The sequence below is a fragment of the Melozone crissalis genome, unplaced genomic scaffold, assembly GCF_028551555.1.
Source record: "Melozone crissalis strain CALT ecotype California unplaced genomic scaffold, PUWL_Pcris_2 ptg000019l_1, whole genome shotgun sequence".
Taxonomy (NCBI): Eukaryota; Metazoa; Chordata; class Aves; order Passeriformes; family Passerellidae; genus Melozone; species Melozone crissalis.
In genome coordinates this window covers 5,627,570-5,651,046 of record NW_026535797.1, presented here as the reverse complement: position 1 = coordinate 5,651,046, position 23,477 = coordinate 5,627,570, and the positions used below count along the sequence as shown (strand labels likewise).

Here is a 23,477-nt window from a genome sequence, read left to right as displayed (position 1 = left end):
GCAAGGATCTTTCCATGCCAGGATAAACCTCTAGAAATCAGATCCACTGTTTTTGTGTTTTGCACCATCTGTATTTTTTTTTTTCTAATAGAGATGATATTTAAACCACAGCATAGATGAAAAAAAAAAAAAAGAAACAAACTATGATACTTTAGAAAGATATGAGAAAATATGCAATATGCCCTTAGAAACAAAAATCTAGTTTTCCAGTGCCCTGGACTATTTAGAAATATAAACAGTGGGAAGGGACAACAGCCTTGTTCTGGGGAAAATCAGCCAAAGATTGAAAAAAATCCTTTTAGGTACTACAGACTAAAATTGCAGTTCTGTAAACGTAGATAAGCATCACCTAATCTTCTGTTTCAGAAAATTGATTAAATTTGGAAAGTATTTCCCTGCAGCTGCTCTGAACTCCAGGTTTTATGCATTATCCAGGTTTCTTTCTGTGAATTTGTGGAGATGCAGTCAAGACTCAGCCCCTGGAGCAGAAGTGGAGTCCCTAATTTTCTGCCCCTCTGCCCTATCAGGCGACCCTGCAGCAAGGATGGCAGAAAATAAAATGTGCTCAGGAGCTGCAGATTGCAGTTTTCAGTTCTAATTTAAGAAGGGAGTTAGTGGCAGCTCAGCTTGACCTGCAGGTTTTCCCTCTGTGGCCCTGCTGCAGGACCCCTGGGCCATCCAATCCAACATAAACCATGCCCTGAACACCAGACAGAGCCACTGCCAGAGATGGGGTTTTTACTCAACTCTGTTAGCAAGGAAATTAGTGAAATATTATTATAATAAATAGTCTTTTATAAATGCCTCCTCTGGCTGTTGTTTTGTTTTTATCAGGAGTATGCAGACTAGGATTTTCCACTTGGATTTCTTTCCTGCTGAAGACTGTATTAAAATTCACCATGGCAAAAGTCACTTTTGCATGAGGATACCTGCAAGCATGGTTTTGTTTATAACTCCATCTCCTGGAGGTTGTTGTGCCAGGAGAAGATTTGTGCTGACTTCTTGGCTGGTTCAAATTTCAGCAGAGGCACAGTGATATTCCCCATTGAAGGAATGTGTGGGTTCTGTGCCACCAAAGGGATTAAGTTTTCAGGTTTTAGCTTTAGTTTTTAGTTTTTCTGACTGGTTTGCAGCATTGAGTGGATGGGTAAATGCCTCCATGGATCAGATAGTTGATGCACTGAGGAGTAACACTGTCCAGAAATCCTCCCCTCGCCTCTGGCCATCCTGCTGTCCTGTGTGATGGATTTCCTAGGTAGGCAAACAGCAATTATGGCACTGCAGCTGTGGGATATCTTTGGAGGGGGCCTGGGGTGAGAGCTCAGCAGGAAACAGCTCCAGGAGAAAGGAGGGGAGGCACTAATGCTCCTTCCAACCCCTGTCACTGCTCTTATCAGCCAGCCAGCCTTGAGCAGCCAAGCACACTCCTCCAAGCACACTCCTAAGAAGTGGAGGGTTTGCATTCCTGGCACAAATTGAGGAGCTCTTTGTATGGCTGGGAAATGCTAGCACTTCCAAAGCTGAATTCCCAGGCAGGGGCTGCTCCAGGGAGAGCCAGAAGGAGCAGAGACTAAAGGACATGCATTTGTTTCTTTCTTTTCAGTCTGTTGCCTCCTTTGAGACTCCAGTGTGCCAGGGAGAGAGCCAGAGATGCTATCAGCTCTGCATCTGCTTCTTCAATTCAAGGGAATAAAATATTTGGAAGGGATGATTGGGGACAGAGCACCAATATAATTAAATCAGCTGCAGTACCCACAGAAACTGGAGAAATACTTCTGCCTTTACATGTGCAACATTCTGCTCATAAAAGGATCGATTTGCTCATGAAAGAGGCTTTTTGAACTCCCTTTGCAGTTGTTTTTTCCAAACTCCGTACTGTGTGTGCTATTGGGCACCCTCAGGTCTGGAAATGATTCTGTTTTGGACCAGGATTTGCCAGTGAACTTTGGAGAAATGACTCAGACGTTCCCGAGCACATCGGGACCGTGGCAGCCCGGAGCAGAGCAGGGCAGATCATCCACTAGGTGGGAGCCTCTCAATTCTAATGGGTGCTGGCCACCGTGGCAATGAAACCCCGGCTCAGAACGACTCTCCTTCATCCCCCTGATGTCTGACAGAGACAAAGTTCTGCTCCCTGGTTAGACCCACACTCTCCTAAAGCAAAGAGCTGCCTCCTCAGGCTTCTGTCTGACTGACACTGGAAGAACAGGGAGTGAGCAGCCAATAATGCCTATCCTGGAAACATTAACTCATATTACATGTGCCATATCATGACATATTAAGAAAGTGTGTAGCTCTAAATTCAAGTTCTCTTCTGCTGCCTATGCTTGGAATTGACTTTTGCTTTTGCTGCGTTCAGGTCATAGAAATTAAAGCTGGTTTTGCAGCGTTCACAGTCAGATTTGCTTCCTGATTTATGACAAATTTCATTCCAGATGGAAATAAAAAAGGAAAAGAAAGTAAAAATTGTGCTGGAATTAGCCACTCAATCTTTATCCAAAAATCTGAAATTTTGAAATCAGAATAGGTGCTTTGTGAATGCCCAGCTTTAGTGTAGCTGCAGTGTGATTGCAACATGAACACTTTAAAAGCTTTTCTCCATTTAAACAGTACAATTAGCACTCCAATTTCTTATTAATATTTTGAATTTTCTATTAAAGTTCATAGGAAATATATTCATCTATCAAATGACTTGCCAGTTACTGTGACTCCAACAAGCAGATGGCATGATCAAGCTCTAAGAGCCAAGCAATGTCTGCAGCATGCAGCAGTCAGAGTGAGATCAGACATTTGTGGGCTTCATCCACCTACCTCTGCTCTCCACTTCACCACCAGTTACACTAAATCGTGTACCAAACACTGGAAATCAAGTCTGAAGTGGTCTGTAGAAGACGTGGCAGGTTAGTACAAGATTAGCAATCACTTTGCATCTTTAATTTTCTTAAAGGCAGGCCCCAGTTGCATCAGTGGCCCAACAAACAGCTCCATGATTGTAAACAAACCATGAAGGCAAACATCTGTACAGCTGTGGTCACAGTAATTCATAGGTGGCACCTTTTTGTTTTTAGCTGAAATGGTTCATACACCTGGAGCAGGACATTCAAAGTACAATCAGTGAACACCTGGGCTATTCAGTGATACTCTGGATGAAACAACAAGTGATGGAGATCAAGCAGGTCAAATTCATCATGTCTCTTGAATCTGAGGATTGAGAAAGTCAGTGTTTGTTGCATTTATTAGGAGTATTTATATGACTCAGATGCATCCAGCAGAGGATTTGGACTGGAGCCTGCTTCACCACACAGTGCTCAACACGTGCCAGGCACGTCACTCACCCAGGTTCAGCACTGACAGCTCTGCAATACTCATCCACAACAAACACCTGAGCTCCCAGTCCTGGTTAGCAGAGCCTTTCCTGCTCAGGTGACCTGGGAAAGTGCTCAGAAGGTAGAAAGCTGATTGAGATCTCATTGCAAGATGTGTTGCTTCCTGACACACCACAGATACCTGCTTGATTAATACAATACTGTATATTGAATAACAATAATAATTGAATTGTGAATAACAATTCTATGACAGCAGTGCTGTGCTGTACAGCCTGAGCTGGAGCTGCTGTGCAGTTGGGAGGGAGCTCTCTGCAGCCCATGTTCAAATCAAACAGACATGGAAGACCCTGTAGAGTAAATCAGCTCTGGGTAACTACAATTACACGGTTTCAATTGTAGTGGAACACCCTGGAGCAAATGTTTAGTTTGGTACTCCTGGGTGTGTGAAGCACTGTGCAGAGAGGAACCTGGGCAAGTCAGGAGTGCTGTGTTTGCAATTACATGAAGAACACAAAAAGTAGAAAATGCTTCTCGAGTGTTTCCCCTTCTGAAATAGAGCACATAGACCTTGAGCCTGGAGTCTCATCTGAGATTAGCCAGACACTACAGAGACTCACTTATCTTAATAACAGATTTTCCTGAAGCCAAGAGTTTTGCTTGGCAGTATTCCCTACGTGGACATTTTCATAAATCATTCTGATCTGAAGGATGGCTAATGACAACATGAACTAGAAGCCACATTGCCTCAGGGTCACAGCAATGTGACACCCCAGTGACACCCCAGCACCAGAGAGCAAACAGTGAGTCCCTGTACAGATATCCTGTGTAACCTGCTTCACTGGCAGTGCTTTCACCTGCACAGGAAACCAGGCTAAATCCTACCTGTCAGGAAAGACAATTTCATTAACAGAAAAAGCATGATGTCTTGCCAACCAAATTCAATCACTAAAAGGCTTTTCCCTGTCAGCTCAGACTGTTCTCTTTCCAGCTGGATGCTTGTCAACCCTGCAGCAGCTCAAATGAATCTTGAATCACTAGCCCATGATAATTTCTGTGAAATGCAGCCCCCTCTGTTTCTTAGCAGGGTAAGCCCCCACAAAAATGTCTAACTTAAGTTAGATATGCCTTTGAAATTTCCTTTCATTAATTTTTCACCTGCTTGTGACCTTATTCATTAGCTCTGCTGAGTATATGGTTGGCTGCCAGCTGCAGCAAAATAAAAGACCCCCCCCCATTCCTCGTGCCTTTGTTTACGTTCCCTCAGCTACAAACCCCATCTGTATCACTTCCTCAACTTACAAAAGTAATTTTCCTGCAGGACCTTTTTGACATCTGTGTCCCCTGTGTCTGAATCAGCTGCTTTTGTTGATTTGGAAGAGGCTCTGGCATATGCTACAGGGAACATATGGTCTAAGTGTGCCTTTCTGTTGCAAAACTGAGAGTGAAATTCCTCTGCAGATTGGGAGCAGAATAAATCACTGATATTACTCCTTTTGAGGCTACTGCTGATATTGGTGAGGCTGAGCAGAGGTTTTATACCAGAGATAATGAGAGGCAGCAGAGGTAGGGCACATGGCCAGGGACAGGCACCGTAGTCAAGGACTGAGATGAGAAAATTTTGGGATTTGTAGCTTAGAAAATAGGTGAGTCAGAAAAGGTGATGGCGATACAGATATCTGCAAATAAATGCTCTGGGGGAAAATGATCCATTTATAATACTTAGGAGTCAAAGTCACACAACAGTGGGGACAGAAAACGGGTCTACGATGGAACAGTGTGGTTCTGACAGCAAGGATGGAAGAGCTGCAGGAGTAAAGGAGCAAATGTCAGCAATTATTTGGTTTGTCAGTGTGATAAACAAAACCTCCTGTCAAAAGATGAATGACCATCAGTGGGAAGCAGCATCAGATCTTTGATCCTGCCTAGAGCAGGAGGAGATCCTGGCTGTGCTCAGGGCTGTGAAGAGGCAGGGGTCTTTTTGAAATAAGAGATACTTCAGTAATCAGCATTTACCTCCGAGGGATTCACACTTGGAATTCTAAGCAAATAGCTTTTAGAAGGTAACTTCTGTGTTTGAGGGACACCGTGCATTCACTCTACTTAGAGTAACTATCGACAGGCATCTGCGGCTGCTCCTGTGACTGTCAGATGACTGCAAGTGGTGTGGTTGTGAAGCACAGTTACCTCAAACCAAACCCACCGAGTCCATGAGAAAGCCATTGCTCTAAACCTCACACACACACTCTCTGCCTTCAGGTGTATTTCTCAGTGAAACTCGGAATTGAGACACGCATTTGCAAAGCGCTGAGAAAGTTCAATCCAGTTGGATCCGACGAACAACGCCTGCCCACACCCTCACTTGAGAAGCATTATTTTTGTTGTTTATCTGCCACAACCTCGAATTATCAGTCACGGGGCAGGGCGTTTTGGGGAGGAGCTTTGATCTTTCTCTCAGGGCGCGGGGCAGTCGGTCGGAGCCGCCCTGCCGGAGGGCTGCGGGCTGCCCCGGGACGGGCTCGGGGCGCGGCAGGGACCGGCCGGGGCAGGAGGGCAGCCCGGGCTGGTGCACTCACCCCGCGGTGCCGGTGCCGAGCAGCCCTGCTGAGAGCCAGCCCTGCTGAGAGCCGGCCGTGCCACGCCGGGGCCGCTGCGGCTCCCGGGGCGTTCCCCGCCAGCCCTCCCCGGTACCCCGGGGGTCTGCCGAGCCGCGCTGGACACAGCCAGAAGTTTCCAGCCAGCGACTCCTCCGCCCTCCTCCCTCCTCCGCGTCCCGCCCCTGGTCCCTCCCCCGCCGCCGCCGTTTCCAGACAGTTCCAGCCCCGCGCCCCCGCCCCCCGGCCCGCGGCGGATAAAGCGGCCGGCGCGGCCCCCGGGCTCTGCCCCGCCATGAGTGCCGCCGCGCAGAGCCCGCCGCCGCCGCAGATGGAGGGCAGCGCCGAGCCGCTGCCCCCCGGCTGGGAGATCAAGATCGACCCGCAGACCGGCTGGCCCTTCTTCGTGGATCACAACAGCCGCACCACGACCTGGAGCGACCCGCGCCTGCGGGCAGCGCCGCAGGTAGGGCGGGAGGACGGGCAGACGGGGGTGGCCGGGCCGGGTGTCCCGGCGGGGCGAGGGGGGTCGGGGGCCGCGCTCCCCCCGCGCGTGGCGATGCCGTGAGGGCAGGAGCTGCCTTTTGTCTCTGACGCACTGCAGTCCCTTTTTTGTGCATTCAATCATTTGATACCTCAGACCTGTAATGTTTATTTAAAGTTGGTTAAGTCCGCCCGGCCTGCCAGGGGAGAGGCGAACCTGATTTATTTTTCAGCTGTGAACGCTGGATGCCTTTAAAAATGGAGCGATCCGGCTCGGAGTCCAACTTCTTTTTTCTTTCCCCGTTTGCTTTTCCCTGGTCCCAAACTCTGCCGGCAGCTGCCGCTCCGGTTTTGTCGCGAAGCACGCTCGGGGAAAAGCCGCATCTCAGTCCAAATATGTCCATGGAAGGAGCGGCGCTGAGGGGAGAGCGGCCGGGGCCCTGCGGGGTGACCCTTTCGGGCCAGCTCCTGCGGCTTTTGGGGAATCCAGCCCAGCCCTTGGGGGATCGCAGCCCTCTGACCCAACAGCGCGGTGACTGTGCTGGGCAGAAAGTGCTGGAAACTTGAGCCGGGTTGGATTTGCCTGCTGGGAAAGCGATTCCCCGGGGTCTCGGCGCGGAGCATCGCGTAACCCCGGGCGCGCCGGACTCCCGTGGCGTCCCTCCCGGCCGAGGGCTCGGGCACGGAGATCGGGGCTGGACCGGAGCCCGGGGCCGGCGGCTGCCGGAGAGGGGCCGCGCCGGGGAGCGGCGGCTGCTGCGGGGCCCCGGGGCCATGGGGGACGGGGCCGGGACACGGCGGGGCCGCCGGAGCTCCGTGAGGGACACGGCGGGGCCGGGGCCGCGGGAGCCCGGGGAACAGCGGGGTCGGGGCTGCGGGAGCCCCGGTGTCCCGGGGGGGACAGCAGGGTCGCGGTCCGTGCAGCAGCAAGGAAGGGGCCGCGGGATGCGGCTGCACCGGAGCTCTCTTGAAAGTTTTTTCTCCCCTTTCGTGCGACGCGCTCGAGAAGTGTTAATTATTTTATGAACTTACCGTTTCTTAAAATAGTAATTGCCCGGTTTCCGAGAGCAGACCGTGACTGAAAGCTCGGTGTGAGAGCAGCTGGCCTTGGAAAGGAAGGGACGTACTTCTCTGTGGCAGATTAACCCCCTTTGCAGGTCTCTAAGCGCTGGTTCGTTTGGTCTATAAATAAATTCTAGTATTAATACACAGAGGTCTTAGAAAAATGTAATTTGATAATAAGAATATTAGAATAGCACAGGAAAAAGTGTTTTCTCTCCTTTTTGGAGGCACCTGCTAACACTTGTTGTTACGGTATTAAAAATAAAAATAATGTGTTTTTTATAACCATAGAATGTACTTGAGAAGAAAAGTGTGCTGTTTACTGAAAGGGTTTTGTTCCAGGAATACCACTTGAGCCTAACCCATTTAACAGAATAGTCAAATTCAAGCTGCTTTCAATAATTGTGTGAAGACAGTTGGAAGCTGTCTAATGGATCAGCCCTCTGCTTGAGTGGGTGCCTGAAACAAAACAAATTTTCACCCCTATCTCGTGAGAAATCTGTGGTGATGGGAATTGCCTCTGTGCCCCTTCTGCCAATTGCAAGGGCAGTCACAGGTACAAAATGCTGTATCTGCTTCTCAACAGCTTTTGTGGGATACACTGTTTTCCAGTCAGGAAAATCTGTTACTCCTGGCTGTGAGCAGGAACGTGTGCTTTGGGTTTGTTCACTGGGAGACAGAGAAATGCCTCTAGAGTTGAGCTGTTGATTTTTGGGAGTTCCTAGCTTAAAAAAGTCCTCCAGTTTGTGGCAGTAGAAGTTGTGTGTAACTGCTCTCACAGAGCCATTTGTCAGCCTCGAATTAAATGTGTTTGCTGGAATTCATGGACAGCTGCTGAAATCATCAGTTTGTTGAATACCAATGTATTTCACAAGGACAGGTACTAGTTAGCAAAAGAATCTTAGAATCAGGCCCAAGGCAAATATATCTTTTTCTAAATATTCTCTTAGCTGGACAATGCCAAGGAAGGCAAATTACCCACTGACATTGAATTTCAAATCCGGCAAGGATTTTTGAAGACACCAGACTGCTGTTAATACCTAAACAGGTAGGAAGGGCATAACCACAGATGAAAGCAAAAAATGAGATTTGACGGAGAGATCTTTCTGATTTTCTTCATTCTCATCCTAGCTCAGACAAGAACTTGGGGCTGTTAGAAGTGATCTGACAATCACAGAAACTGACTGCATGTGTCAGACTTCATGTACCTTTTCAAGAACAATTATACTGAGATCAAACTTGTGCTGACTCCATCACTGTATTGTTTTCACTGAAATCTGACAGTGAAATTAGCAAACTTTTGTCACCTTTGAGGTGGTCTTACACTGTATCCACCAATATTCTGTCTGTGAATGTTTATTCCCTTTCTGAAGCGATTAGGCAATGAAATGAGGTATTACAATTTACGTGGGCAATGACTGCAGCACAGATCTAGGGCTGGCTGAGCTTTTCTAGCTGGGTAAGAATATAGCTGAGGCAGTGTTGTAACAAAGTCCTGTTGTTCCCAAGTGCTTGATCTTGCTCTTCTCACTTACCCTGGGCTTAACATCAGTGCAGCCTTGCTGGCTGCAGGAATCTGTGCCAGACACATAATCGGGTAAAAGTTGAAGTGGCTCTTCTGCAATTTTAACCCATGACAAAAGCATTTTAAAGCAACAAAACCAGACCTTGTTTTTGCATTTATCTCTCTATTTGAGGCGCATTTGTGAATTCAGGCTCTCTGTTATTTCCTCATTCAGTCTGACCTTTTTTATTTTTTACTGACATGAAGGATGAATGTTCTTCTTCTGCATGTTTTCTGTTATGTGTAAGAAATCACTGCAGCATAGGGATGGATTGGGGAGCCCTTAATTAGAAAGAGGAAAAATCTCATGTTGTTTCAGTGAGAAATAAGGAATGAGTTTGCAAATGACAGAAAAATATTTATTAATGAAGCTGCTTGGTAGACTGATGATTTTCTTTCAGGGATCTGATTAGTTGACAGTAAGAGATTTAAGGAGTAAGGTGAAATTAATACTGTGAAGATGTATAAAAATCTAGTAAAAAATGTGTTTACTAGTGATGCCACTCTTCCTTTTTTTTTGATAGAATTACTCATTTCCTATGCTTATTTGTTGTAGTTATTTTCTGTGCTAACTTAGAGTATCACAGGTCTGTGTACTTCCTGCAGAATTGTCTCATGGCATTAAATTGTTCACTTGGTGTTCCCCAAAGTGTCAATAAAAATAGATTTCACTTAAAGAAGAAAACAAAGGTTTGTATAGGTATTTATCAACACCCCTTCTCTGTGTTGTTTCCACATGCAGTAAACCCCCTGGGAAATAATGCAGCTAAAAATAATCCAGAGGAATTGACTGTGCTGAGCTTCACTAACGGGTATTGGAGTGATCAATAGCTCAGTGGTGCCTTGGGTTTGAGATAAAAGCTGCAGCAGCAGCCAGGCACGAGTCAGGGAGCAGCCATAAAAGTGATCTATGATAAGCACTGGCTGCAGCAATCCCTGCACAGGCCTGAGCAAAGCAAGGAGAAGCCATCTCACCCTGCTGCTGATGCTTCACTGGGGAACAACTGACTGCACCTCAGTTTCCATCCTCTCCCTTCATGGCTGTTGCATCTCTTTTCTCTCTGCTTCCCCAAATAAGTCTGAAGTCACTCAATTCACATCTCTTTAGCAGCGGGCTTATTTTTGAGCACTGACTTCTCGTGGTCAAGTTGACTGAAAAATCCTTGGTAGACCAAATTAGAACTTGCATGGAGAGGTCAGAACAGCCTCTCTGAAGCTGTACCTCTCACAGTGGTTCTCCTCAGGGGAGGGGAATGTGAGGTCAGCTTAGTAACATTTATGGTCTCTTCCACCTGCAGTGTTTTTACTTTCCTAATGCTGGCGTGCATTCTGTCAGGCTAATAAATTAGTCACTGGATTGAAAAGGTACTGCACAGAAAAGGCTCAATAGTAGGAGTGGTGAAATTATCACCACAGGGTTGTGTCCTGGCTTCGCCAGATTCCCTGCAGCTGCTTGGTGTAGTTATTTAAAGCCCCTCCTGACAGGGCATGGTGAGCAGGGAGTTAACTTAGGGACGTATCAATTAACCTGAAAACAAGGGGTGAGGCTGATTGGAAACAAGAGACAGGAACACCAGGAAATGATACTGGAGATAATGCAAGAGGAAAAGCAGAGAAGGTGTTGTGGGGTTCTGTGGAGCTCCTGGCACTGTGTGCCCCTTATCTAAAGGACAAAGGAAGTGTACTTGTGCCAGGTGGCAGCATTCTTACCTAGGAACTGTATTTTTAACACTTGTATGCACAGGCAGAACTTTTCCATGACTACATGGCAAAAATAGAATTGTTCCCACTTGAGCCATGATAAGGCAGGTAACAATCCATTATACTTTGGGGAGTGCAGACAGTATCACTCTGTAGGTGAGCTGTGGTCTCTCTTCATGCTAAGGTGGAGGTAAATGTAAATTAGAAGAAAAAGCTTGTTCACACAGATCACATTACTTAATTACAGGCAGAAAGAAAAATGCTGTATCTTAAATATGTTGCAGAAGCTGTTGGTTTGATTATTTTTATTTTTCCTTTTTGGTTTTACAGACAGGAAAATCAGGCATGGGATGGGGAAGAGACTGGTCTGACATTACCCAGTAGGCTGGGTAGCACAGAAGTGTTTTTTTATGGCTGATGGTAATTAATAAAAGGGGTGCAATGTAGCAAGTGCTTTTATAGTGTTGGAAAATTGCCCTTTAAGCAAGAGAAGTCAGAAAGCTGCTGTGTACAAAATGAAATTTTAGATGGAAATTTGAAGCCTGACTATAAACTGAAATTCATGGCCCACTCTTCAAGCATTATCCGCTTATTCTCCTGTTTGTTTTTGGTTTTTTTTATGAGGCATTGTTTTGCTATTTTTTGAGGGTTCTGCTTTCTGATGTATTTCAGATTCCTGGGTCATAACTAATAGGAAAGCAACAGTTTGGCCACCTGCTTCTTAGGTAATGAGGCAGTGAACAGAAATAACTGAATGAGTGTCATTCTCATCCCCCTTGGCAAGGGTATTTGTTAGCACTCTGAGGGGCTTTTCTCTAACTCCATCCACTAAAGCTGCAGGGTGGGTGGTGATCCCAGCTCTCTAAGAGCACTCTGCTCCTGGGAGCAGTCATTGTTTCTGTCTCAGACATGTTCAGTTTGGCCCATGGGCTGCTTTCAGTGCCAGCTTCCACATGGGCGCACTGGGCAGGTGTTGTCATGTCCTCACCAAGGCGTTTTAGCTGAAGAAAGAATCCTCCTAGTGATTAAAACAGGACAGGTTTTGTTCTTAGTACAAGATTGATCTGCAAGATAGCAAACATATTTGCTCCAGTAGGGCTCTGTGTTCTGAAAAGCTGAGGATCAGTTTTCTCCTTCAGTTTTCTCCTTCAGTTTTGAATGGTGTTTATTTATTTCTAATGGCATCGGTTAGAGCGAATGTTAATGTCATTCTTGTATAATACAACTTGATAATTACAAGAGAGAACAAAAGGCCTGTTTGCCTACACATGTGTATGTTGGGAAATAAAACTCAGCATTCAGCAAGTGGAACATCAAAAGCAGCTTGGCCTGTAATTGGGTTACATGATGCCACTGACACCAAGTCCTACTGGGACAGCTCATGCAGCTAAGCTTATTCATGGTTTCCTTCAGTCATTAGCTAATGATATCTTGCTCAAATGCCTATGTGCTCAGTCTATATATTTAAGCACAAATTGTGAGTAAAAGGGTGAGAATGCAAATGTGTGCAGCAGCTGAGGCAGGGCTGTAAGAAGTTTGGAGTCAGCACTGAGAGTAAATCGCTGGGTACCTTGGAACCCGTGTAGTTCTCTGGGAAGTGTTAGTAAAGCCCAGCTCATGCTGAGGGTGTGCTATTTATATGTTCAAACACACAGCAGACACGAGGAACTTCTCAGAAATACTTGGGATATGTTGATTTCTATTGGTAGCAAAGGTGGTGTAATACTTTTGTAGTTCATGCACCAGAGAAGGAAAGGAGGTCTGGCCAGAAGTAAAGTCTGAGTGGCTGTGGAATCTAACTCCAATGCTTAAAATTTTACCTTTCAATGACAAAAATGGTATTTCCTTTAATAAATAGAATAGTTACTGCGTTCTTAATTTGAATACTGGGTTCCACTGGCTTTTTTGTTATTCATGGCAATTTCTGATAAAATACAGGTTTGAGCAAGTGTGTGAACAAAACTTGGTTGTTGTCACTCATTTTGGTTATTGCTGTATTTGTTTGTGAAAGAACAGAATCATGCTATTTCTTTCTTCCTAAATAGATAGGATTTGGGCTTCAAGTTATAAAAGGTGTGTTGTCAAGTAAGATTTTGTCAAGTCAACAACAAACTGGTGTTTTCTCAATTTGAGCAACCAGAATAATTGTTTGTGTAGTACTCTATAGCAGCAGCTTACAAGTTCAGAATGACACTGGAGTCATGGTCCATCTGTTTGCATACAGGGAACTTGTTTAATCTCTTGGCAGTGCTGGTAAATTTTGTTTTCCCCTTGCTAGATAATATTTACAAACCAGGTACAATTTAAATACTTGCACTGCTGCTCTGCAGGAGCTGCAGGGGTGCTACGTGTGTGAATAACATGTGCTTTAGAGACTGAATTGACTGTACTGCAAATAACATCAGAAGAAAAATGCAGGAGTGCAATGGCAGCAATGAGGTTTTTAGACTTTATTCTGTAGACCATTTCAGTATTGGAGGAATGACAAATGTATTATGTAATGAGTCTCAAAAGGGAGATTCTGAATTTGACACAACTGTTCAAGTCATTTAGCATGAATAGAGAATATTTTGACAAATTTATTTCAAACAGTAGAGCTGTCTTGGAAAACTCCAGCGGCAATTTGCTGGCATCAGCAGTGGCTGAATTTGCAGGTTTCTGTGTTTGGGTCTGGAATAACGCTTGAGCAGAGTTGGGGCACACTAGGAGTTATCCATTATTCAGATGGTACAGCTGTGCTGGGAACCCTGGTGCAAGGCTGTGCTTTTGCTCTTGCTGTCACTTTTTTTATTCCAGTGCCTCTTGGCTTCAACTCAGAAATGGGAGCAAGTTGTAGGATTTTAGTGTCAGTCCTGACAGTGCCCTTCCCACGGGAAGCCAGCAGTAGGATGTGGGGGTATGAAGTGTTTTTTCCAGTTGCACAACTCGTGCTGGCTGCACCTTTATTTATCCTGGTGATGGCCTCACAACAGAAACGCTTGTCCTGCGAGCTGAGAGACCTGTCCCTGCTCTGAGCAGCTCTTCAGGCACAGCTCCCTGTCCCTCCTGGGCCAAACCTCTCATTTGCCTGGATGTGATGGCTTACCTCAGCATCTCCTGAAGTGCTGGATCAGGTTTGAGTTCCTGTGGGTATTTCAGGCTACCTGAAATGTCATGTAAAACTGTTTGCAACGTTTCTGAGCTGTTCAAGGCAGTTTTTGCATTTTTGTGCTCCCTCCTTTTGGGGGATTCTCTCTTTTCAAGGTAAATTAAGTGTGTGATCACACCTGGGATTGCTGAGAGTCAGTCCTGGTACTTACTGAAAATTAGTTGATACTCTGCTGTTTGTAGCTACTCAGCTTTAAGGAACTTCCTGTTTCCTTAGATGAGGGCAGGAGAAATTTGCTTCAATTAGTTTCAATGCAGAAACCTGAGTTGGGTTCATGGTTTTTTTAGTACTTAAACCAGGAAGGATGGTGGACTAAGACTTGTCATTCATTTGTTGGTCATTCTCTTTGTGCAGATTTGAATTAAATGTGAGCTCTGGACTTTTTCTAGGTAACAGATTTGTTAATGTAACAAGCAAGAACTGTATGTGATAGAAGGCAAATAAAACCAAAAAATTGCTACTTTTTGTTGTGCTGGCTGTTCTGTGGAATTAAAGCATTAGGAGAGAATCTGTGAATTTCTTTAATGTAGTGTGAAGATGAGTGTTTTCCATAGCTTGGTTCCATTCCTCCCCATTGGCACAGTGTTCCCAGGCACACCTGAGCTTTTCCTGAAGTCTTCCAGAACCTGTTTGCCCAGGCTGGAAACACAGGCTCTCCTGCACAGAACAGAACTGCTTTGGCCAGAAGTTTGGAGACAGGGACATTGGGATGTGCACACACTCCCTGCTGTGTCAGATTCTCACTAAATGCAGACCAGAACCCAGGGCCTGCTCAGTGGTGTCATTCCCCAGAGATGGGAGTTTCAGAATACCTGGATTGTCTCTGTTTGTGATTGTGCCACAGTGGGAGGAAAAGAAACAGGGAAGAAAGAATGTTAAAGATGTGGTGATACAAACTGTCTAATGTAGGCAGCTGTTTGTAGAGTTAAGTATCAATTAAGTGTTGAAGGGGACAGTGTAGAGCAGGAAGTGCTTTGTGATGAGAGCACCTTTCCTAAACCTGATCTGTGCCTCGGGGCCACTGATGGTGGGAAAAACAAGGACGCTGCCTTTGCTCCTTTACCAAGGGCTGTTCAGTATGACTGCACAGCTGAGGCCTCTGTGGTTAAACCTGACTACAGGGGAAAACAGCCTACAACAAAGGACCAGCTTGAAATACTAACTTTCCACAGGCGCAGCACAGGTTATAAGAAGCTGAAGCTTCTGAAGCTATCTGAAGCTATAAGAATACGTGAGAAATTATGGGAGTATGGTCTATTAAAAAAAAATAAAGAACAACAAAACAAAAGCACCTTAAGTATTGACAGGAGCTTTACTTAATTTATAAACTGGATGCTTTGAAGAAGCTGTCCAACCTGATTTTTGCTTTGGTTTTGGGCTGCCTCTTTTGTGTTTCCTAGCAGGGTTTAAGCTGCAGAGGCAGATTTCTCAGATTGCTGAGAAGGTTCAAAACAAGGGCAGCTCCATGAGTCTGAGCATGAAAACAAGGGAGGGGAAGGCCATGGCTGGGCTCTTTGGGAGGGGTTCATGGAGGGGAGTGGGATACTGTCCATGTGGAATGATTTATCATTGTGGGGCACTCCAGAAAACTGGAGGCCTTGTCCCCAAATCAAAGACAATGCAGACCCCAAAGCAGCTGCTCTCTTTGGGCAGCTCTGTACCCCAGGTGAGGCAGAGCAGCTTTGGCTGACAAAACCTTCTCGTGCCACATCACCTGTGGGTGCTGCAGGCCCACCCAGCTCCCAAGCCCTTCCCTTAGAGCCTCTGGAAGTGAGGGAATCTCCTTTTTATAGCGGTGGGAGCCGTGGTAGGTGGGGTGGCTGCTCGGGTTACGGGCAGGGATGCTGGGGCAGCTGGCGCTCGCAGAACGCCCTCAGTCAGCGCCGCACCAAGGTGAGGTGCTGGGATCCATGTGGGATCCATGGCCTCCCCTCCAGCCCAGCCTCTGACACACGCTTGGCTGCAGCACGGCCTCGCATTGTTGTCAGCTGAGCACACCTCAGGTTTATTTTTTATTTTCCAACAAATGCTGTTTGCTGACGTAAGGGCACATCCCTGCGGATTGCGGCAGAGCCGTGGGGCCAGGGCTGTGCTGGTGGAAGGTGAAAGAGCGAGTGAGTGTTGGTGTGAGGGGTTCTGAGAGCCCCTGAGAGCCTGTGTGGAGCACAGGAATGTGGTTTCCTGGTAGGGTGAATTTAAAATGACTCATCCGTGGATCCTGGTGCAGACGTTGGCATGAGATCATCCTTGTTGTGCAGCTGGGAAAGCCAGCTTCACACTGCTTCTCTCTGCGAACTTTCTAGGCCTGGCTCTCCTCTGTGCCTCTCCTAGAATCCTTCCTTTGTGGAGGATTTTTTTTTCTTACGAGTAAAAGGAAATGGAACAGTGGAGCTCAGACTTTCAGACTTTGAACTTGTTCCTTTCAGTGTTTTTTGTCTTCATTAGTTTACAGCCTCTATTCTCTGTGGTTTTACTGCTAAGAAGAATTCTCAGAAATCACTTTTTAAGATGATACTATCATATAGTAAGAACACTGATAGTCTGGTTGGTAAAACAGTGAATTCCTGATGAATTAGTATGTCAGTGTGTACAGGAGCAACATGAAATATTTTTGCAGCTTAAACACCCCTTTAAAAATAGGGTTTCCAACACTTGCACCATATGTCCCCTTATTAAATTCTCCTCTTACTGAATAATGACATTACCCTCTGAATGACAGAGGTGCTTGTTACATGATCTGACTTAGAGATACATCTGGAACTTGGCCCTCACAGGGTCTCAAAATAGAATGACCGATGCAGGAAGAACTTACTAGAGGACTTGTGAGGGCTCTTAGCACAAACCACTTCCACCCTTGCCAGAGCTTTGACATTGTCCAGTGAGTGTGCTCAGACAACACAGGGATTTTTAAATCTTGCTTTTCAGTGTTTTCCTCTTTGTTAAGCTATCCTGTCTTCCCCTTCCCTCTCCCTCAATATTTACTGAACCAGACCCTCCTCAGCTGGAAGTGAATACATTTTCAGTGTGCTGTGTCAGTATCTCTTCAAATAGCCGGTGGGAAGAACGATACCAACAAAATATGTGCTTTTGTTGGGAATATTCTTCTTTGCAAGTGTCTTTTCAGATGTAGCATTGAGAGGTGCTGAGGAGGTGTCTTTGGTCCCATTGGTACTTGTTTGAATTGGATGAGGAGGCTGGGCTGGTGGCTAAGTGCATGATAAAGAAGAAATCCAGGTGGATTTGAAATACCAGGTGGCAGGTATTTCAAAGAACAAGGGAATGCTTATGTGGGGATGAAAGCCCCACACATAAGCAGATATTTTATCTTTCTCCTCTTGCCTGCAGTGTTGGCTGCCCTGTGCAGGCCTGACAGGCTCTGAGCTCCTCACACACATCTGAGGCTGCTTTTAGGGCAGCTTTCTCTCACCATGCTTATTGAGCTACCAACACCTCTGTGTGCTGTTTTCCCTTGCAGGAAGGCCAGTCCTCAGCCAATGGCCCATCTCGAGAGAGCCCCAAGCAGCCGGCGGCCCGAGAAGGACACGTGGGCTACCCCAAGCTGCGCGCGGGCTACATCCCCATCCCCGTCATCCACGAGGGCCTCGACGGCCGGCAGCAGCACCCCTGCTTCTCCTCCCCGCAGCCAGGCCTGCAGAGGTACAAGACAGAGGCTGTGCCAGCAGCAGGGCAGGCCCAGGCACCCCTCAGGGCGGGCTATGGTGGCCCCGAGTCGCCGGCGGCCGATAAACAATGTGGACAGACACCGGCAGCTGCGGCCACGCACGGAGCCGAGGTGAGCGTCAGCGCTGCTGGGCTCTGCTCGCAGTGGTCTTTGCAGCATTTGTGGCCTGAATGTCACACGTGGGGAGCTTAGGAAGCCCAGCTCGCCACAGGATTGTGTTTTTTCCCAGCGCTTGCAGAGTACTGAAAGTGCACAGTCATGGCAGCATGAATATGGATGGGTTTTTTTTCTGGCGTCACCCACTTCTGTTCTGGAATGATTCTGCAGAGGTAAATGCAGAGCTGAGCAGGCCCTGTGGCAGGGGAGGGTGTTTTAGGGTTTGTGCAGGTTCTCCTGCAAGTGGAGAGCGCATACAAGCCTCTTGTGTTCTGCACCATGAGTCAAAGTGGGAGAGACAAGTGTCCAGTCAGCTAACAACCCAGGCCACTTCAGAAGAGCTTTGCTTCCTAATTGCAAATTTCAGTTGTATGAAATGGATTTACATATACACACATTTAGAAGTGAGTTGTAAAGTATCTTTGTCCTTCAGTGGCATGTGAAAAAAATTTCACACTATGGACTTCTTTGAAAAAAATGTCACCCTGCTTGTTTTGTGTTTCAGAAGGTGGGATTTTTGGCCTGCTCTCTGTAGAGAATTAGCGAATTGGTATTCTTGTAATATATGGAAATATAAGCCTCATTTTTATTCAAAGTAAGATGAGCAGGAAATTCAGCCTTTACCAAGCTGAAAACATATCAGGTCTGTAATTCAGCAGTGGTGGCATCTTCTCTGAAACCCATTTGGAGTTTGAAGAATGTAATTAAAATCCTGCTGGCAGGTTTCTCAGCTATTTTGACTAACCATGGCTGTCTAAGACAACAAGCTCAGCTTTTCCTTCTCCCAGCTGTGTACAGCTTTGCCCTGTATGCAGAGTGCCTTTAGGAATGTGTCTTCTGTGCCACTTAAAGGAGATAACCAGGGAGGGAGAGCCTCAGAACTTGCTGTTACATGTTCAGGCAGTGCAGTGGGGGTGCCAGGTGACCAGAGCCTGTGCTGGGGACCCTACACTGCACATCAGCAGTGCCACTGATGGTGCTGTAATGCAAACCATCATTTATTTATCCGAGGTTCCTGCTGTTCCATGGGCAGCTGAGCAGTTTATCAGCACCAGAAGAGGGGTCTTGTTCCCCTTCTCTCCTGCAATGCCCGTTCCCTCCTCTCACAGCTCAGTCTGGCCTTTCACAGGAGAGGGGGCAAAGGGCAATTAGCCGTATCTGCATCACCAAATTAATGACATGGTCTTAAAATAAACCCAACAAAACACACAAAATCTGTTTGTGTGGCGAGGATCAGAAGTCAGTGCTGTGTGCTCTTAGGGGTTTGGGTTTGTCTCCAGCTCATAATTTGTTTGCTTGGCTTTAGTTTACTTCAAATTTAACAGGTTTAGACAGGAATGGCCATGCAAAAGCAGCAAACATTCTGACTGAGCATCCACTCCCTGCTCATTTCAGGGCTGGGAATGCTGTAGCTCAGGTTCCTGCTTGTTACAATGATGCTCTCACAACTTATGTGGTTTCTCTAGTGAGGCTCTTGGCCAAAAACGCAGGGAAATGGAGTCCTTGCACGCTAGAAACACGAGTTCAGTTTCTATGATGATTGCCCCTTTTTCTCTTTGGAAATGAAAAGTATTGTGCACACACAGTGGTTAACATTTAATCATGGATTTTTGTTTTCATGGCAGCCTCAACCTCCTGGAGCATCTGACCCTGCAGCAGCTTCCCCCCAGCCCTCTGGCAGACCCAACGCGGGGAGCCACGTGCTCCCTCGCGGCTACATCCCGATCCCCGTGATCCACGAGAACATGCCCCGGCAGCCAGCCCAGGCCTACCACCAGGCTCAGAAGACCCACTACCCTGCCCAGCAGAGCGAGTTCCAGGCCCACCAGCCGGTGTTCCACAAGATCCAGCCCGAGGAGCGGGAGCCCAAGGCGGCGCGGGCGCAGTCTCCGTTCCGGGTGGCTCCGAGAGGCTCCTCCAGTCGGGAGAGCTCCCCGGCCAGGGTGGGCACCCAGGTGCAGCCCCCAGCTCCCGTCCGAGTGCAGACAGTGGTAGACAGACCCCAGGTATGTGGAATGGGGAAGTGATTCACCTGCCAGGGGCCTGAGCGTGGCTAGAGCTGTAAAATGAGCTTCTACTAACACATACATGAAAGCACCTAAAGCAGTCTCCACTGCTAGGTTTAAACAGGCTGGGAGATCTGAGATAAGCTGCAAGTTTCCTTTCCACCTGTCAGGACTGTGGTAGATCACTGAAATATGATTTAATCTGCTCTTGTCAGAGTATAATTTGGTGTAATTACACTGAGGTCACTGATGTTGCATTATGTTTATGAGACGAAAACCAGGTCTGTGGGATTTGTGACATCTATGTAAATACACTTTACTGATGTCTCAGAACCATTTAGGGAATAGCATCAGATGCACAAAGTAGTTTTTGCTATGAAGAAAGGGGATAAGCAAAATCCAGAGCTTTTTATTCTTCTGACTTGAAGCTTGTTCTTGGTCATAGAACCTGCTGCTCATGGAACATTTTTTCCATGTTAGAATTCTTACTAAAACTACAATTAAAAGGCTGCTGGGAATTAGATAGCTGTGAGTGTGTGGAAGGGGCTATGTACAGAAACAACCCTTGATTTCCTCTCTGGAGATTTTTCACATCAAAAATGACAGAAGCAAACTTAGGTTAATAGTTTTGAAAACCCAGGCTAGGACAAAACAAGGAAGACTCAAGATTTAATGGCAAATTCTAGATCAGTGCTAATTTATTTGTCTTTGTGGGTGAGAGTTTGCTCTCCCTAATAAAATTTTATGTTTAACAGGTAAATCAGTAACAGATTTCTAGTGTAGGCCATTTACATACTTGGTTGGAATAAAATACAGATATTTTACTATTTAAATCCATGAGAGCTGGATTTAGTATCTTTCAAAATCACTGCTTATGTGCCCAAGTAACTAAAGGGGTTGTCAGAAGGAATAAAATGCAGATCTCCTAAATTTCAGCTTTCTGCTAAGACTTCAAAACTAATCTCAATTTCAAGAGATTTCTGATTTGATGATTTAAAAGTGGAGTAATCCCAAGGACAGTCTCTAATCACTGCAGTGTAATAAGATTGACACAGTAACCTCTGCATGTAAATAGGTTAAAGATTAAAAATAAGCACTACCCAGAAAAGGAATGTCCTGAAAACAGGAATAGGATGAGAATATCCCAAAGTGTGATTAAAACTCAGCAAAGTAGTTGGCTTTTCAAGAAAGATGAGCCCTTAATTAGTGAAACAGGATGAAATCTTTCTTCAGCAAGAAGTCTCACTGACTTAAGCTAGGTGAAGGCTCTGCTCAAAGGTCCTGTCTTTTAAACCTGCTTCTGGGGCTGATTTTATTGAGCATGGGCAGGATTTGGTGGCTTAAATTTAATGTTTGAGAGCGTTGATTGGTGACTATAATAACTGTTCAGCACAGTGCTATTTTTTCAAAATAAACCAGTAAAATTCAGCAACACTCAGGGAAGATTAAACATCTCATGTGTGTGAAATTGCACTGCTAGGGTACAGACAATTAGATGGTAGATTACTTGTTCTTTAGAGGGAAATAAGGAGCTTTGTGTCTCAACACAAAACTTGCCTTGCTCACCAGGTTTCTCAGCAACAAGTCCCTGCTCAGGAGCCACCAAGACCAGCCCCTCCTCCTGAAGTCAAGCCTGACAACAAGGCAGCCCCGCCGCCCGAAACGGAGGCACCCTCCACATATATCCCAATCCAGGTCACCCACCAAGAGCCAGATCCTAAAGCACAGCCCCAGAAGCCTCCAGCCATGGCAGAGAAAGCTGATAAAAAGGCTCCTTCCCCTGCCAAGGCTGCTCCCCCCCAGGAAAGGCCTCCTCCCGAAGAAGCGGCGCCGCCGAAGACGATGGAAACAGGAGAGCCTCAGAAGCATCCTGGTGTTTTGAAAGTGGAAGCAATTCTGGAGAAAGTACAAATGCTTGAGCAGGCAGTCAACTCCTTTGAAGGCAAGAAAACTGACAAAAAGTACTTGATGATTGAAGAGTATTTGACCAAAGAGTTGCTAGCCCTAGACTCAGTGGACCCTGAGGGTCGCGCGGATGTGCGCCAGGCCAGGAGAGATGGTGTAAGGAAGGTCCAGACCATTTTGGAAAAACTTGAACAGAAAGCAGAAGATGTCCCAGAACCTGTTCAAGTTGATGGACTTCAGCCAAATTTTCCAGAGCCTAAACCACCACAGGAAATCATGGAGATTGAACCTGTGGAAGTCAAGAGCAAGGGAGATACCAGTAATAAAAATGCTCAAGAGGAAACCAAAATGGAAAGACACCAGCCTGAAACCAAGGAAGAAGTGTTTACCAATCTTGCCACCACGACAAACACATCCAATAACCCAACTGAACCATAGCCACGTGCTGAAATCAAAATCTCTCAGACTTTATAACTTAAAGTGTGTTTAAGTGAATTTTAAGTTGCATGCATTTCCAGAGCTCTTTTCAACTGGTTTTAATCAACATAGCAGCTTGGGACACAGTAAACACTTTGTGGGGAAAGGAGGGAGCTAGAAAGAAAATGATGCATTTATCCTTTATTCTTACACTATGTAAAAGACATGTTTCAAAAATAAACCCTGTACATTGATTGCTTTTAGATAAGCTGAATGGAAAAGAAAAATGACTTCAGGGTTAATATTGATGCGTGTTGTTTCAGGTGTATTCTTTTGCAGGTGATTTTTGTAAAATCAGTGGCCTGCATTGTCAGAATACCAGTCCTCCTACAAGTGTAGCCACTCTTAACAGTAATGTTTTTACTTTTAATGTTCACAGTTGGGCACTTTAAGTAATGATGGATAGAAAGTGTGCAAGAAACTGTAGGGATATTTATATGTGTGCAGGACTTCAATGTTATATTTTAAGAGGGAAATAAAATAATATGGAAGCCTAATTTAGTCTTGTGATTTTATAAGCTGGAGCTGTAAAGGCAGTAATTGGTTTTAAATGCACTATTCTGAAAACAGACTTTTTATTGCAGCATTATAGTTGAAGTCTGACAGCTGTTTTCTCATCAAGGCAAAAACATTTCTCTATTTGTGTCCTCCCTTCTGATGTTGTTGCTGTGTCACATCTGTGGATTGAGAGGAATTTGGCTGAGCATTTCTGCCCCCTTACCCTGGAAGTCACCATTTAACAGAAATGTCTATAACATTGAGATCTGTAGCTGTCTTACAGAAATTTCCAGATCTTAACTTCCTCTGCAAAGTCACTATTGTGTTATTAACAGTTTTGAAATTTTGTATGCAGAAGTACAAAATTTTTTTGTATTTAGAAATACATTTTGTATTCATAGAGTCAGTAGGATTCCTCTCACTTTGTGAACAGTTCTAAGCAATGCTTTGTTCAGAGAGATTAACAATTTGTACTTGCGCAAGAGAGAGAAACCATTTTTCTGCTACAGCCATGTGAAATGAACCCAGCAGAGTCAGTGCAGGGGAGGAAGGGGTCCTAACTGAAATCCAGAAGTTACACTTGACTTGTTAACTTTACAAATGGAAATTTTCTTTCACCTGGTAGCATGTTTGCAGCATAGAGCCCCAAATTTATGAATGCCTAAACAAATCTGCTCAAGGCAATTATCACTTACTGACCTACACTTAGAATCATGAGAGTGCATTTGAAATAAGGTTTAAGCCCATCTGAAAATCTCTTCTTTTTAAGAGGCAGGTTGAGAGTGGTCATTGAGAACTGTCACTCTTTATTTTAATAAAGTAACAATACAGCATGTGAATTATCCTGCAGTATGTGTAGCATTTGGGCTGTGAACTCT

The 23,477-nt window shown here is 45.7% G+C and overlaps 1 protein-coding gene across 1 annotated transcript; it reads left to right on the top strand.

The window, feature by feature from the left end:
* The first annotated feature begins 6,212 nt into the window (after nt 1-6,212).
* BAG3 (BAG cochaperone 3) lies at nt 6,213-22,659 on the top strand. Its single transcript, XM_054276998.1, has 4 exons — nt 6,213-6,383; nt 17,351-17,668; nt 19,339-19,719; nt 21,289-22,659. The coding sequence occupies exons 1-4, from the start codon at nt 6,213-6,215 to the stop codon at nt 22,060-22,062; spliced, it is 1,644 nt and encodes a 547-aa protein (XP_054132973.1). The 3' UTR covers nt 22,063-22,659.
* Nucleotides 22,660-23,477: the final 818 nt, after the last annotated feature.

What these genes read in the sequence shown, in the direction of transcription:
- BAG3 (XM_054276998.1), top strand. Translation starts at nt 6,213, where the DNA reads ATGAGTGCCGCCGCGCAGAGCCCGCCGCCGCCGCAGATGGAGGGCAGC. An exon ending in CGGCCACGCACGGAGCCGAG is followed by an intron (nt 17,669 to 19,338) that starts GTGAGCGTCAGC and finishes TTTTCATGGCAG; the next exon opens with CCTCAACCTCCTGGAGCATC. An exon ending in CAGTGGTAGACAGACCCCAG is followed by an intron (nt 19,720 to 21,288) that starts GTATGTGGAATG and finishes CTTGCTCACCAG; the next exon opens with GTTTCTCAGCAACAAGTCCC.